Below are 14,680 nucleotides of genomic sequence, written 5' to 3' on the forward strand. Positions count from 1 at the left end.
CCTTCAGAGGGACACCTACACGAAGCCAAACACAAAACGTGTGCACAAAACTACACATTAGGGTGCATTTTCCCACACAAACATTTATAGAACTCTTGCCAAAACACAGCAAGGTAAATAAAAGGAAAGTAAAGTTAAATGCCACTGCAAATCGTATCTCATTATTACATAATAAGTAGCTGCAAACATTACACACTTAATTTTAGAGGAGTAATATGTAGGTGCTGTTAAAATGATGCATCGTTTTGTCTCTACATTACATGAACACATGCACACATACATACACACACGATCTTTGTTCATGCTGTCCACCCACACAGCTGTCACAGCTCTGCCTGGCAAGGTAGAAAATAGATCGTTCACTGCCTATTATCACAGCCGAGCAACAGTGAGGGGCACTTACTGCTCATCTCCTATTGTAAAAAACAACGTGAGGTGGGGAAATGGCTGGTAATAATTCAATAAGCTATTTGAGGTGATTTTTGGGAGCATCTCCAAACCCTTAATGGGAGTATTCTGCATGAGTGGTGACCCGCTACAAGTGTAATGAAATCTGCACAAAAAGCTCCATTAGGCAACTCCAAGTAGTAGCAAAAGATACCACCGTTGCCATTTTTATGACAGTTTGAAAAACTTTGCTTGTCTGAGATAATGTAACCTGAAATGATTTTGGTCAATGTGGTGAATTAGTGAGTGGTGCTGCGACTTTCTGCTCTGCTGGTGCTCTAATTTGGGTTTTAGATTGTTAAAACGGGTGTAGTTCAGCATAAAAATTGAGCATACTGCATGTTTAAGTCATTTGGGAAGCATTTTGGGAAAACAGTGGATAATTCGTTGCCACAGAATCCTGACTTAACACTTTCCTGCTGGTTTTACTGCCTGGCTTGGTGAAGAATTGCTTTGATTACTTGTTTGTTGTGAGCAGCTGCACCTTAAATTTACAGTGGATAAATTCATACATTTCCACTCAACTTGAGCTTGACCCGCACCACCTCCATGTCTGACCCAGCTGGCATGTTAATTAGCGTCTGGTGCTGACAAGCTGCAGAGGTTTCGGAGGAGAAGGGAAGGTTTGTAACGTACCGGTGTTCGGTTTAACTGCCTGAGCTCTAAGAGACTCATCAACTTGCATGACCGCTCAGCCCTTGTGCGTGCTGTACTGTGTCTTGGTTTGTCCATTAAGGCATGCTTTTGTCTCGTGCATTATCCCCTCACTACATCTACTTATTTTTATGTGCGCGTTCAATTCAGAGGTGTGACAGTGCGTTTAAATTCCTGCAGTCCACTCAAACCCCTTGCATATTCATTGGAACTGAGAGCCGTCCAGCTGGCTGTCCTGTGATGGTGTTTGACTAAAACACCAAATACTTCAGTTTGATAGCAAGGCTTGACTAATGAGTCACCATTAGTTGCTACGCGGCTCTGTAATCACATTCCCCACATCAACGAGTAGTAAGGTCTCTGTTTCGGTTGCGAGGGCTGATGCTAATCAGCGGCGGGTGAGTTAGTGTTTGATCTGAAACCCAATATATTCTGTTTCTCTTTGATTACAAGACCCACTGGGACAAGTTAGATGATGAGAGAGCACTGGTGTTGTTAAAGTAGATTAGATTGGAGGTTCTGAAGTTGTTGAGTTAATTTAAAGCATAAATGTAGAGCTTAACATGCAGTCAAAAAGAAATACATCAATTTAAAATTATCTTGGTACATTTTTAGGTGCTTTATATTTTCAAAACAGGTGATTGACTGTATTGTCTCTTTGCTAAACAACAGTCAGTGTGTACACCTGTAACCTTGTTGTCTTTCCCATCTTGCAGTCTGAGCGGTGCGTCTCCCTTCCTGGGTGACAACAAGCAGGAGACTCTGGCCAACGTGTCGGCCGTGGACTACACGTTTGACGAGGAGTTCTTCAGCAACACCAGCATCCTGGCCAAAGACTTCATAGCAAGGCTCCTTATCAAAGATCCCAAGTATGTATGATCCCTCTTTTTGATATTTGAGACAGGAATATTTAACAAATCTGCTTCAGTCAGTGACTTCGATTCTATCATGTACATGCTCTCTAAGGTATCGTAACAGCACAGACAGTTTCCAAAAGAGTGAACTTGGGATGCAACTGATTATTTTCATGATTGATTGTTGTGTTGATTATTTTTCTATGAATTGTTAGGTCTATAAAATGTGGCAAAATAGTGAAACGTGGCCATCACAATTTCCCACAGTCCAAGTTGAAATCTCCAAATCGCTTGTTTTGTCCAGAGAATGTCTGGCTTTTTTTGCTTGATGTCTGCACATTTATCTCCTTTGCAAACACCCAATTTATTGAGTAAGCTTTCGATCACAAAGGCCTTTGTCAGAGCTCTGCTAATGCTCTGACTTTGTGTTTGTTTGTTTTTTGCATCCAGCACCTTGATAGATGACTTAAATGATGAATTAGTTGTCAGAAATGTTGGCAATTCATTTTCTGCCAGTCGAATAAAGGATTAATTGACTAATCTTTTCAGCACGAGTGAACCAATCGGTCAATTCGACTCATAGGAAAATGCTCAGAATGAGACTCAGATTACTCCAAATTTTTGACTTTATTTGAAGACTTAATTCCATAAATCCATTTTTGGAAATCACTCTCTGAAGTTCACCTTTCTGAGTACATCTGGAACAAGAGTGTCAGCTAGGGATTTCAAATTAGAAAGACAACAGCTGTTTGCCAATTAGACTTCAAAAGTAAATGCAGCATTATAAATAAAATGTTCTATCTTATCCCTATCTCTATATAAATTCTTTAATAATTTACTTTCTAAATATTTGTTCTTTGATTGGTCTCATTTTTTTTTTTTTTACTCTAAAAAGCTGACAAGAAAATTGAATATAGGCCCACAGCAGATATTCCAAATTAAACTCCCTTGTCACTAGAGACAATATGGTACCTTAAACTGTGAATGTCTCTCCTTCATTACCGAGCTGCTCTAGCAACAGCTGAATGGCTGCAGCTACACTTAAAGACTACGCTCTTGCTCCTGTTTCTGTATCTTCAGAACAATGGAGCGGGAGGGAGGGGGTTCACGGGTGTGAATAATTATGGGTGTGGAGATAATTTCATTTAGACAGGATAAAGGAAGACAAGAGACAGTGAAGGGCGGGCACAGGCTGCTTTAAACAGACAGTGGGTGAAAGATGGTAAATGGTTAATTAGATTTCCGTACCGCTTTTCTAGTCTACCAACCACTCAAAGCGCTCAACGACACTTTGACACTCTCTCTGGAGGAGTCCTGGATCGAACCTTCCGATTACTAGACGACCACTCTACCTCCTGAGCCATGCCGCCCCATAAGAAAGAGGAGAGTGACTTTACAAACTTCTAATGGGGCTTTTAGAAATCCCCGACCAAGTGCATAAAAATGGAACAGCTTTTAATTGATCTACATTGTGAGCAGACATGGATCCATTCAGCTGGCAGGAAGATTAATGAAGATCCCCTTGAAGAAGACACACATTACTGTTGAATAATGTTCACCATGACACTGGACTGCACCAGCATAGTCACTGTTCACTGTCATTATACCAAAGCATATGATATATTTCCTTACCTAAAATGTGCAAAGACACTATTGCCCCTTAAATTCACTGTAACTTCAGTCAGTAGAGTGAAGCTTTTTGGGTTTTTACTTTGTCTCAGGTGTGTGTGAGCACAGAACAGCTTCAGCTGGAAACAGGGATGTGGTAGTGAACAGATCTAGACAGGAGGAAGTGGTGTGTGTACTGGCTTACGTCAGACATACTGAAACAAAACGGTGTCTTGTTTTTATTGTTAATTTGCAGCATTTGTAATAAGGGAAGTGTCGTCTGTACTCTCAGTTCCACTAGCTTGGCTTTTATTGAATGTTGGATGGTAATCGAATATAGATTATTGACATTCAGAGCGATAGTCTGTTAATAATGCTAATCATATATAATCTGTGTGTGGATGGAGTGCTGACTTTATGTTTTGACACTTGACCTCTCCAATTTAAGTATCCTATCCATTAAGATGTACGTATCTTGGGAAGTAGTACACACATAGATTGTCACGTAAATTGTTCCCTGTTTCCTCAGGTCTTCCCAATAGTTTGTCTCAATACCTTATTTGAAATGTTGTTTAAGAGAGGTATGAACAGTTTCATAAAGGAAATGAGATGTTTGAGATCAACAAAGGTCAATATAGGGGTGGGGAAGGAGGTAATCACACTATTTTGAAAGGGAATGAATTAAGAAAAAAGTAATTACTTACTTTTTACTTAATTTCATAAAGATATAGCATCCAATAGTATTTCCATTTGTAGGAATCTTTGTATGATCCAGCAGAGATTTTGTCACATTTATACTATTCAGTCGGACTGCAACTTACTGATAAAACTATTCTCATTATCGATTAATATGACAGTTATTTCCTACAAAAGTCCAAGGTGATGTATTCAGATGTCTTGTTTTGGCCGACCAACAGCCTAAAACCTTACAAGATATAATATAAAAGATATTCAATTAACAATAATAAAAAACAGAAAAGCGGCAAATCCTCTCATCTTAGAGGCTGGAACAAGTGAATTTTTGCTTGAAAAATTACCTAAATGATTAATCGATTATCAAAATAGTTGCCAGTTAAGGGGGCTGCATCTTTTCATGCAGTGTCGATGTCGGTCTGAACACGGCCGAAGATTCAGAGTTTGTTACTGATGGGTATGAGTCACACTACTAGAAGAAAAAACATCTTCCTGAGTCTTTCAATGTTTAGGAGGGAATATGATGATTTTATAGCAAGATGGCATATTAGTACCTCACAACTATATCATAATCATCAGCGAAAGAAATAGCATTCATGTGTGGGATAAAAAATTCAATTCCAGTTACTCATACACATAATAATTGTGTGAGTGTGGAGATACTTGTCGATGTATTTTTATAATCTGCTAGCCTATATTTTTAAAGGCTTCAGTTTTAACCACCGACTTGAGTGCCTGGAATTGGATTTTTTTTTGTGCCACATGCCACTTGTGGATGAGGGCATATTTCTTCCTCTTTAAGATTAAAAATAAATAACATTAATTTATGGTTTGGTTAAAAGTGAATTTTGTTCATACCTCTGTGTCCCTGTGGCCATAAACAGCTGTTGCTTTAAGTATTAAAATGCTGTGTCACATCAGAAAGCAGAGAATGAGACTGTTAACTATCAACTCTGAAACTGCTGAATAATAATCCACAAATATTCTTCTGCTTCCTTAATTTTTGTACATTTTCTGTTCACAGAAAGAGAATGACGATTCAAGACAGCCTCCAGCACCCCTGGATCAAGGTTGGACTCTACTTTTCTGAAGATAACCAATGTCATCTATATTTAATTTAAAACATAAAATACACATCTGCAATCCAGTAAAGTTAAAAATGTTTTTTTTTTGGTGGCAGTAGCTGATTGTTGAAATAGCTTGGTTTTATTAGCTGAATGTTTCCGAGCCTCAACCAAATGATTCTGTTACAAATTCATCTTGCCAAAAATATTGTCATAAGATGTGTTTATCAATACATTTGTTGTGTTTGTGAAATCAGCCAAAAGACACTCAACAAGCACTGAGCAGAAAGGAGTCGGCTGTCAACATGGAAAAGTTCAAGAAGTTTGCAGCTCGAAGAAAATGGAAAGTAAGTACTTTTCTGTGACACTGTGACTGTTTATACACACCCAAACTCAAGCTTCGGGCAAGACAAATTACTGCATGTTACAACAAAACTTGCCCAGTAACTCATCACATCCCCAAAACACTGCACTTTGACAGCTTCTTGCCACAAAACTTTCTCAGACGTTGCACTTTGATGTCACCACAATTGCTGCACGTTCGCCATAACCATCAGATTTACTGCCAGTGCTGCTTTAGTGGTCGTCTCCTTGTCTGTTTTGGTTCGTCACGGCTGACCCAGCGCTGCTCCCATCCTGCAAGAAATACTGGGATTGTTTATCTGTGGTGGTTGGGCGGTGCTGTCACGCCATGTCTCTGTCTTCAGCTCGGGCTGCCACTAAGAATCTGGCACACTGGCAGCTTCTGGCTTTGCAGTAACCTTGATTTGACTTTGAGTTAATTTTTTTCCTACGTGTAAAACTGACGCCAAAACATGACAAAGCAGAGACATAAGTATAGTTTGTTAAAGTGAGATTTAAAAAGTCTGTCAGGCTTATGAAATATCTCACCAGACTTAAAAAAAAATTAAGAGAGTAAATATAATCCAGCTGTAATCAAGGACTGATTCTGAAGACCTTGTGTAATAAAATCTGTAAGCCTTTTTTCCTTTTTAGGTGTACAAATAAATATATTTGTAACTTATTTGCTGGTTAATATCCGTTGGTGAAAAGGACAAGCACTGATTGCAAGCAGCTGTCCTAGCCCAATTATTGACAAAACAAAAAGTCCTAAAAAAGCCATATAAGATTATAACTTGCCCCACACACATCCTCCGTGACTGCTTTAAGATCATGCCATCAGGAATGCATTTTAGGTTGTCTGTATGTAAAACAAATAGAAGGAAGTTGGTTTACCTTGTGGAAAGATTGATAAATGCACTTGCACTTTTTGAACTGGTGTTGGATATTGTATGCCAGTTAGAGATAGGCCGCTGACATAAACCCAGCCATTTTCTTACATTATCATATTTTGTATTTTGAGTGTGTGTGTGTGTGTGTGTGTGTGTGTGTGTGTGTGTGTGTGTGAATGAATGTTTTGTGTATATTTGTGTTTGTGCAAAGTCGAGGGTTGAATAAAATATTCTGAATTGAAACTGAATTTAAGGATCAACAGAGTTTTTTGTACACCAACTCTGTACAGTACACCTAACAAGCCAATTCACCAATGCATAGCAGGAAAAAGACTACGGTCCACCTAACGGTATGAAGGGCAATAGGTTATCAAATAATGAATTACAATGAGTAAAGTAACTGAAGGGATTTAAATAGAACAGAAAATTGCTTTATATCTACACCTGCCTTCCTGTTCATGGTCCCCTGAACATAACTTGACATTAACTTGTTCCGGTTGTACTTAATCATGAACCACAATTCTTCTCTTTTCCAGCAATCTGTCCGACTTATCTCCTTATGCAACCGCCTGTCCCGCTCCTTCCTGTCCAGAAGCAACATAAGTGTGGCACGCAGTGATGACACGTTGGTAAGACCTGGAGATCTGCTACTCTTTTGTGTTTAGACTGGCAGACATAACCTCTGAACAAGTTCAAAAAGACATTAAAGCACAGGACAGCCAAGATTTTGATCCAAATTCATTTGAGTTAATTGGGTTTGCAGCTGTGAACACCATCAAGGCTTTAAATTGCACTTGAGTAAAACATCTACAACAAGAGAACCATTACTTTTATCTCTGCAGTCCTATCCTATCTTTAATATAAACCAAATAAACGTAATTGACAGGAGACTGGCGGTTTAATGAGTTTCAGATTCCTTTTTATTGAAGTGCATTTTCTTATTAGGACCCCGAGCTCTCAGTTACAGCTCTGGGATTTCTAACTCGACAATCTCTGTGAGAATCTTGAGCTCCTACGTGTAATTGATCTGTTCCTCATTTCCCCCAAGTGCCACAGGTCAGGTGTTAGTAGAATTTTTGGAATTTCAGTGTGTGTGTGTGTGTGTAATCGTAAAAACAGGTTGAGCTTATAGGAATGTGCTACGAGAGAAGGAAACTCTTGTTAATTTACAAGTCAGTTTGTATGAGTTTGTACACAAATAGTGATACATAAGAAAGCTTTTATGTGATGTGTGTGCCTATAAGTTGATATGACAAGCCTGCGAGATGTAAACACAGCAGCTTCCTTAAGAGGCTTAATCATTTACAAAGCATTACCAGCAGGCCAAGGCCAGGCCTGTTTCCTTATCAAAGCATTACTCAGCAAATGTCTTGCGTCTCAGGTGAGCTGGCAGGTAGAAGTAAACATGTTGAGGATGCAGAGCCCCCTGTAGTCAACAAACAGAACTGCAGCAGCGGTTGACGCTAACCAGTACGAGCTTTCTAATAGATCAGTGTGTTTAGTGGCTGAGCAGTTCCAGGGTTAAGTGTTTTACTTGGGTGGGTTTTAGTGCAGCGACCCCTCTGTAAATATTCAACTAAGAAGTTGTTTGTGTTCCGTGTGTCAGAGGGTGGAAGTAAGTCGGGGAAGGAGGTGTGAGAGGTGCGAAAGTATTCGTAGTAGGGCTACAACTAATGATTATTTTCATTATTGATTAATATGCTAATAATTTTTTGATTACTTGTTTAGTCGGTAAAATGTGCCGAGTTGCAAAGTGGGTGGAGTCCCAGGTGATGAGTTATTTTTATCACTGTGAATTCCCATTCCTAAATTCCACTTTGGTACTTACACTTATTTTAGCTTTTATACTTATATCCACTTTGTACTTAATTTATCTGACCTGTATTATAGCGTATTATATTTTGATTTGCTTAGTACTTCTATTCCTGTGTGCACTGACGTGACAGTGAGCAGCTGTAACGAAAGAGTTTCCCCTCGGGGATCAATAAAGTATTTCTGATTCTGATAAATTCTCTTGTCCTGATAATCTCAATGTTCCTCAGCATAGAAACACAGGAGTGACCTGGAGAATGTTTTTTCTGTCCGTTCGATACTTGATGGCTCTAAATGCTACAATACTCATGAGCCTCACCGCTGTTGCTATGGAGAAGAGGCCAATCAGAGATGTGAATCGGAGGCCCATATCACTAAAGTGATTTGCGAGCACTGCTCACACGCAGAGCACAAATGGTGGCAGTGTCTCGTTTCACGCAAATGAATCTGTTATTGGCAAGCAACAATCTTAAGTCCTACAGTGCTTTGCATGGTTATGCAGGGAACACAAGTATGGTGTTTGTTTTGGATAAGAAAACAAGTCAAAATTAACTTTTAAAGGAATTAATCTCATGTTGCAAATTGCAGTTTGCGTGTTGCCATTTAGGTGAAACAAACCCCAAAGCTGTAGAGAATCTAAAATGCTTTGTTATTGCAAAACATAATCAGTGATTCGTTGATATTGTTCTCCAAATGTGGCTTAACTACTTCAGGCTAAAATAAAGGCAAAATGAGTAGAGAGCTGAAACCATTTGTGCTTGATAAAAGATGAATCCGTTATCACACCTGCTGGCAATTATTTTTCTGTCAACTGACTAAACGGTCAAAAGAATATTTTTGGAGAGATGGCTTGCCAAGAAAAAAACAAGTATATAAGGTTTAGCCGCCTGCACAAAACACCTCGAAAATAACTTTTTGATGGACAGAAGAACGTTACTCATTCCCACTGCCAACCCTACTTTTCCCAGGCTGTCTGAGAGTCGTAACTGCTGAACTTTTAATCATAAGACCACATCTTTATTTTCCGGGATACCAACCTCCTTCCTTGTTATTTTTTTTATGTGAATACAGTTATCCAGGACCAGATGTGTCAAATTAGAGAGAAACACAGTCATCACACTTTTGTGGATGTTTTCTTCTTTTGTTGGAGAGGTTCTTAAGTGGTCACTTACCAGCAGGCTGTTACCAGAAACCTACTCTGGAAATAGTACACATCAAAGAGGAAAATAAGGTAGATTGGTAAAACCTCTCCATCCTGTGTAATGAATTGCAATTTTCAGAAGGTAAAAATCACAAACAACTGTGTTGATAGTGAATCCCCAGGAGGCGGCTTTCTGCTCATAGGTATTTGTGTTGTGTTTGCAACTCTCTAAGGTGGTTCAGTCATGGCTCCCCCAGCAGGGAGGTTATGTTGAGGAATGTAGCTGGAGTGTCACGCTTGGCCGAACAAATGCCACATCAGCCTTGCCTCCCTCCCTCCCCTCCTCCTCACCTCTCTGCCTTTCTCCTCCTCGTCTCTTTGTGCAGCAAAGCGTCACAGCTGATTTCTGTGCCGTCCGGGTGACTCTGACTCTGGTTATTGGGTCACATGTCACAGACAGAAAAAAAAAGTCCTGATTTTGAACATGAACTGCAAAATGCAAAAGAAAAGTCTGTTTGTTTCTGTGTGTATTCATGCATCAGAAAAAGATGAAAGAGAGACTTAGGGGGGCATGTGATAGAAAGAATTCACAGGATTAATGTTCACAGGATTAGATCATCTTGTGAACAGTGGAAGAATAACTATCTTTCCCACCCGTCTAGGATGAGGAAGACTCCTTTGTGATGAAGGCCATCATCCACGCCATAAACGACGACAACGTGCCCGGTCTGCAGCATCTGCTCGGCTCTTTGAACAATTACGACGTCAACCAGCCCAACAAGGTGACTAACACAGAGACAGTGTTCTATTCTTTTAACCCTCTTTTATAGTGTATTATTTTAAAAGTGTGTTTCCTATTCCTTTTTTCTAATAAATCCAAACCTCCAACTCAGAAAATCAAACGCACACAATTTTACAGAATTAACGGCCATGTCTATAAAAAGCATGCAGTGGAGTCCACTTTCCCACATACACAGACTAGTTCAGTGTCATGACTAAGGCAACTGATTGCTCAACAGTCTCTTAACCATTCGTCAGGGTGTCCACATGTTCTACCCTGGAGCAAGTATGAAGTGAAGTGAATTTTGTGTAGCTCGTGCTTATGTAAGTCAGTGCTTCATTTTCAAAGCTGTTTTCACACAAGGAAAACAGCAGTTTGGTCCTTCCAGAGATCTGTTACAGTCTTGGTTGTTGTGCATTGTTGAATATTGAGACAGAGATGAAGAGATGGATGCACCAGACGCTAGGTCCTCCCAGTCCCAAGTCAAAACAGAACAGAACAAAAGAAAAAGAAAACTCCAGACAGAGATTTAAATATTTAAACAAACTCCTATGACATAATATGACTTGAAGAGAAAGTGGCATGCAGGAAAGTTCAAATGCTTTCACAGTTGTTGTTATCGTCCATATCACTCAAAAATGGTCTCCAAGTCTAAATTTTCCACCTGAGCCAGTTCTGTCTTAGCAAATTTTCCTCAGATGTAGTGAAACGTCATTTTGTTCAAACACTGTATGAAAACAGGCGACCATCCTAAACAGAAGAGCTTTGTGTGCATTAAAGGGTACCAATCAGCTTCTGAACAGCAAGAAAAAAGCAATAATTTGGCATTTGCATTTATCTCCCATGTATCTCTCTGTCATAAATTTAAAACAAATAGTGTATGATGTGGAAATGGAAAGCAGAGATAGATGTTTTGAGGTGGAGAACAGGGCTGAAAGAGGCCACAAAAAACTGAAGTATTGAGAGTATTAAGAGCAGAAATGTTCAATGATAAACACAGACTAGTTAAGGTATGGCAGTTCCCACTGAAGTTTTTATTTATATTATAGTTCAAGTATAATATAACCTATGGCTCACAGTTGCATATATTTTATGAGAGAATGAGCTATGAAGTGCAGAGAAGAGCCAAACAGTTTCTTTGTTTTTCAGGTACATATCCAGACTTAACAACTCCCTTATCTTCATTCTGCTTGCTGTTTCAGTGAGGAAGAGATGCTGTTTGTTGACAGCTGATGGGCGATGGGGGGGGCGTGATGTTAATAAACTCAGTGAAGTGTAGAGGAAAAGAGAGAAATGGGAAGCAGGAGAAAGGAGAGGGAGATATGAGAATATAGCAATATGGAGAGGAGGAGGAGAATAACATTACAGTTAGTGACAGAGAGCCTGAGAGAGGTTTATAAAGAATGTAAAAAGGCAAAAGAAAAAAATCTGAGCCAGATTTCTAACTTTGTTCTATGTTTAAGCTCAGGAACTCGTTCAGAAAAGGTCATTTTGCCATTTTCTTCCATCCTCTTTCCTTCTTTTCTTTTACCTCAGCTTGTATTTCCATCACCGCGCATACACTCCTGTGAAGAACCTGTGGGAGAAAATCAGCCTACTTCCCCATATTTTTTATGCATAATTACGTGCTGTCAGATTGAGGTTTACAGCTCCATCTTTACCACACATTAAACACATCATGGTCACTGAAAACCGAAATTACAATGTGTGTACATTTCAGCACGGGACTCCTCCCCTCCTGATTGCAGCCGGCTGTGGCAACATTCAGATCATTGAGGTGCTGATGAGAAAAGGTGCAGAGATCCAGGCCCATGACAAGGTAAAGACTCATCTGTTTGGTGTAATCAGTGGGGTTCTGACAGCCAGCTGTGGAGTTTAATAGACATGCACACACAATTTGGATGAGAGCTGCAGTATAAATGAAGGCAGCTGAAGAACTGTAGAGAATAGCATATGCTACACTGATATGTTTTAAATAGTCCTTTTAGATAGATAGATAGATAGATAGATAGATAGATAGATAGATAGATAGATAGATAGATAGATTCTTGATCCTTCCATTAATCCATCCATCTGTACATGCAGAACAGCTTCAAAATATGTAAACTACATACTTTTTGGAAAATAAATATGAAAAACGTAAATTAAACTTACTTGAAGATTACTGCCACTGTTTTGCATTTTTTTCTTAAGATCATGAGGGGCTTGGAAATAATTCCGTATTATGGTCATTCGACTCATATAATCGTATTGTGATTATATTTGCATAGTGTTATCATTTCACAAAATTATGTTGGCCAAATTCATTATTCCAACAGATTTGTAACAGTGAAATAACAAAATTAGTAATTGAAGCTGTTTTGAGGTAGGGCTGCAACTTGCGATTATTTTCATTTTTGAATAATCTGCAGATTATTCTTTCAAATAATCAATTAATTGTTTAAATGTCAAAACATAATTTTAAAAAAACATCACAAGTTCCCAGAGCCCAAGGTAACGTCTTCAAATGTCTTGTTTTGTCCAATTAACAAACCAAAAGATATTGAGACTAACTGAGATGCTGTAAATCCTCCCTGATTGTGATTGTTATCTGGTTTGTTTAAGGTCACTTAATTTAATCTTCTACCTACAAAAAGTGACAAAACAAAAGGGGAAATAAATTACAAACTGTCAACAGCTGGCAACAAGTCAGCACTTGTTAGACTCACCAAACTCACATTCAACAACAACAAGTTGGCTAGTGCAGCTCTATATTTTTCAAAATAGTTTAACTGGGAAGGCAGGATACTAGCATGTCCTCAAAGTAGTTTCAAGTTCTTTGTCAGAAATATGCAGCGCAGTATTTGGAAGGATGTGTTCATATCATCTGGCAGCAGGAACAGTCCCAGAGAGCGTGATTTTATACTAAAGGTCAGGGATAAATCCTGGAATTTTCTTCTCTCTTGAACCTCCAGAGTGGAGCCAACGCTATCTACTACGCAGCGAGACACGGCCACGTCGAGACCCTGAAATTCCTCCATGAAAAGCAATGCCCTCTGGATGTCCAAGATAAGGTGCCTCTTTTCCTCTCTCTGCGTGTCTCAAACACACACACGTGCAGAAATACACACATACTTACTACTACTCACCACACGCAGTTATCTATCAGCAATTATTCACACACTCCTACCTATCAAACTTCTTGAGAAGCCTTATTTTGATTCTCCAAAATGCCCAGATACACGCACACATTGACACTCACCACAGCACTCACCTGGGGAGAAAACCAGTTACTCTGGCATTTTATCAGCTTATTTGCTGTTGCTATAGAAACACGTCTTGCTGAGAAAGATGGGTTGTGTGTGTGTGTGTGTGTGTGTGTGTGTGTGTGTGTGTGTGTGTGTGTGTTTGTTTGCTTTTGATGCTAGTGTGTAGCCTCGATCACAGAGCTTGCTTGGGCAGACGAAATCCCAAAAGCATTTTCCAATCTCTTCAATCATTTTGCCCGCTGATGGTGTCCTCTTCTGTCTGTGAACACTGACGCAGAGCAGAGTCCTCCTCCACCAGACCAGAGCTAATCTGCACTCCAGGCACTTTCCTGATTATTATCTAGTTCCTGTCCAAAGATCATTAAAGTTTCATCTTACTTTATTACACTGTAACTCTGAAATCACAAGCTGAGGTGTCTGTGCGGAAGCAAATAATTGTCTTATGAGAAAGGGAAAGCCGTAAAACCTTTTCAACACCTTTTTTAACAAGGAGAATCTCTTCTCTCTTTTGTGTTTCTATGTAATTCCCCTAATTAAATACATCTGTAAAGCTTTTTTTCTCAACATGAATCTGTTAGATTCTACCGCTATTTTAAGCGGTTCACTTTCCCACCTACAAGCGAACACGGCGTCTTGGGTGTCGTTTCACTTAAGCAGCTTCTCTGCTAACGAGCTTCTGCTCTGACTGGCAGCCATAAAGTTAAAGCTGACAGATCGATTTCTAACGAGTCCGATGTCTGCACACACAGGACAGTAAAATGTGAACGCCTTGTTTAAGTGGAAGGGTTGGAAAGTTACTGACTCAGCGGAAATGGAACGACTAACAGGAATAGGCGCTCAAAGTACGAAAATGTTAGGGATCGTCATGTTCTAGCATGTCATTGCTTTAAAATATTTTTCCACATGAAATAATAGGATGTCTTTTACAATAATTACTTTAAGTTGTGGTTGACAAAAACATCTTAATGTATATTTTAACTGCTGATGATTTGTTGATATTGTGTTAATTATTTGATGTCTCCTCCAGTGTGGGGAGACTGCTCTTCATGTGGCGGCTCGCTATGGCAACGTGGATGTGGTGAGCTACCTTTGCAGCATCCGGGCCAACCCAGACCTGTCTGACAGGGTAAGCATATGCACAGATTC

At 39.4% G+C, this 14,680-nt stretch overlaps 1 protein-coding gene across 5 annotated transcripts in view; it reads left to right on the top strand.

Annotated features, from left to right (window-relative positions):
• Window positions 1-14,680, top strand: part of dapk1 (death-associated protein kinase 1) — an 88,292-nt gene that overhangs the window by 46,100 nt on the left and 27,512 nt on the right. For all 5 annotated transcript variants that reach the window (XM_044196001.1, XM_044196005.1, XM_044196006.1 and 2 more), the window contains exons 8-15: window positions 1,818-1,970; window positions 5,281-5,326; window positions 5,578-5,667; window positions 7,089-7,181; window positions 10,168-10,287; window positions 12,007-12,105; window positions 13,241-13,339; window positions 14,562-14,660. In XM_044196001.1, the coding sequence (XP_044051936.1) occupies window positions 1,818-1,970; window positions 5,281-5,326; window positions 5,578-5,667; window positions 7,089-7,181; window positions 10,168-10,287; window positions 12,007-12,105; window positions 13,241-13,339; window positions 14,562-14,660 (799 nt within the window). The remainder of the gene's footprint in view (window positions 1-1,817; window positions 1,971-5,280; window positions 5,327-5,577; window positions 5,668-7,088; window positions 7,182-10,167; window positions 10,288-12,006; window positions 12,106-13,240; window positions 13,340-14,561; window positions 14,661-14,680) is intronic.

The sequence above is a fragment of the Siniperca chuatsi genome, linkage group LG5 (genome assembly GCF_020085105.1).
Source record: "Siniperca chuatsi isolate FFG_IHB_CAS linkage group LG5, ASM2008510v1, whole genome shotgun sequence".
Taxonomy (NCBI): domain Eukaryota; kingdom Metazoa; phylum Chordata; class Actinopteri; order Centrarchiformes; family Sinipercidae; genus Siniperca; species Siniperca chuatsi.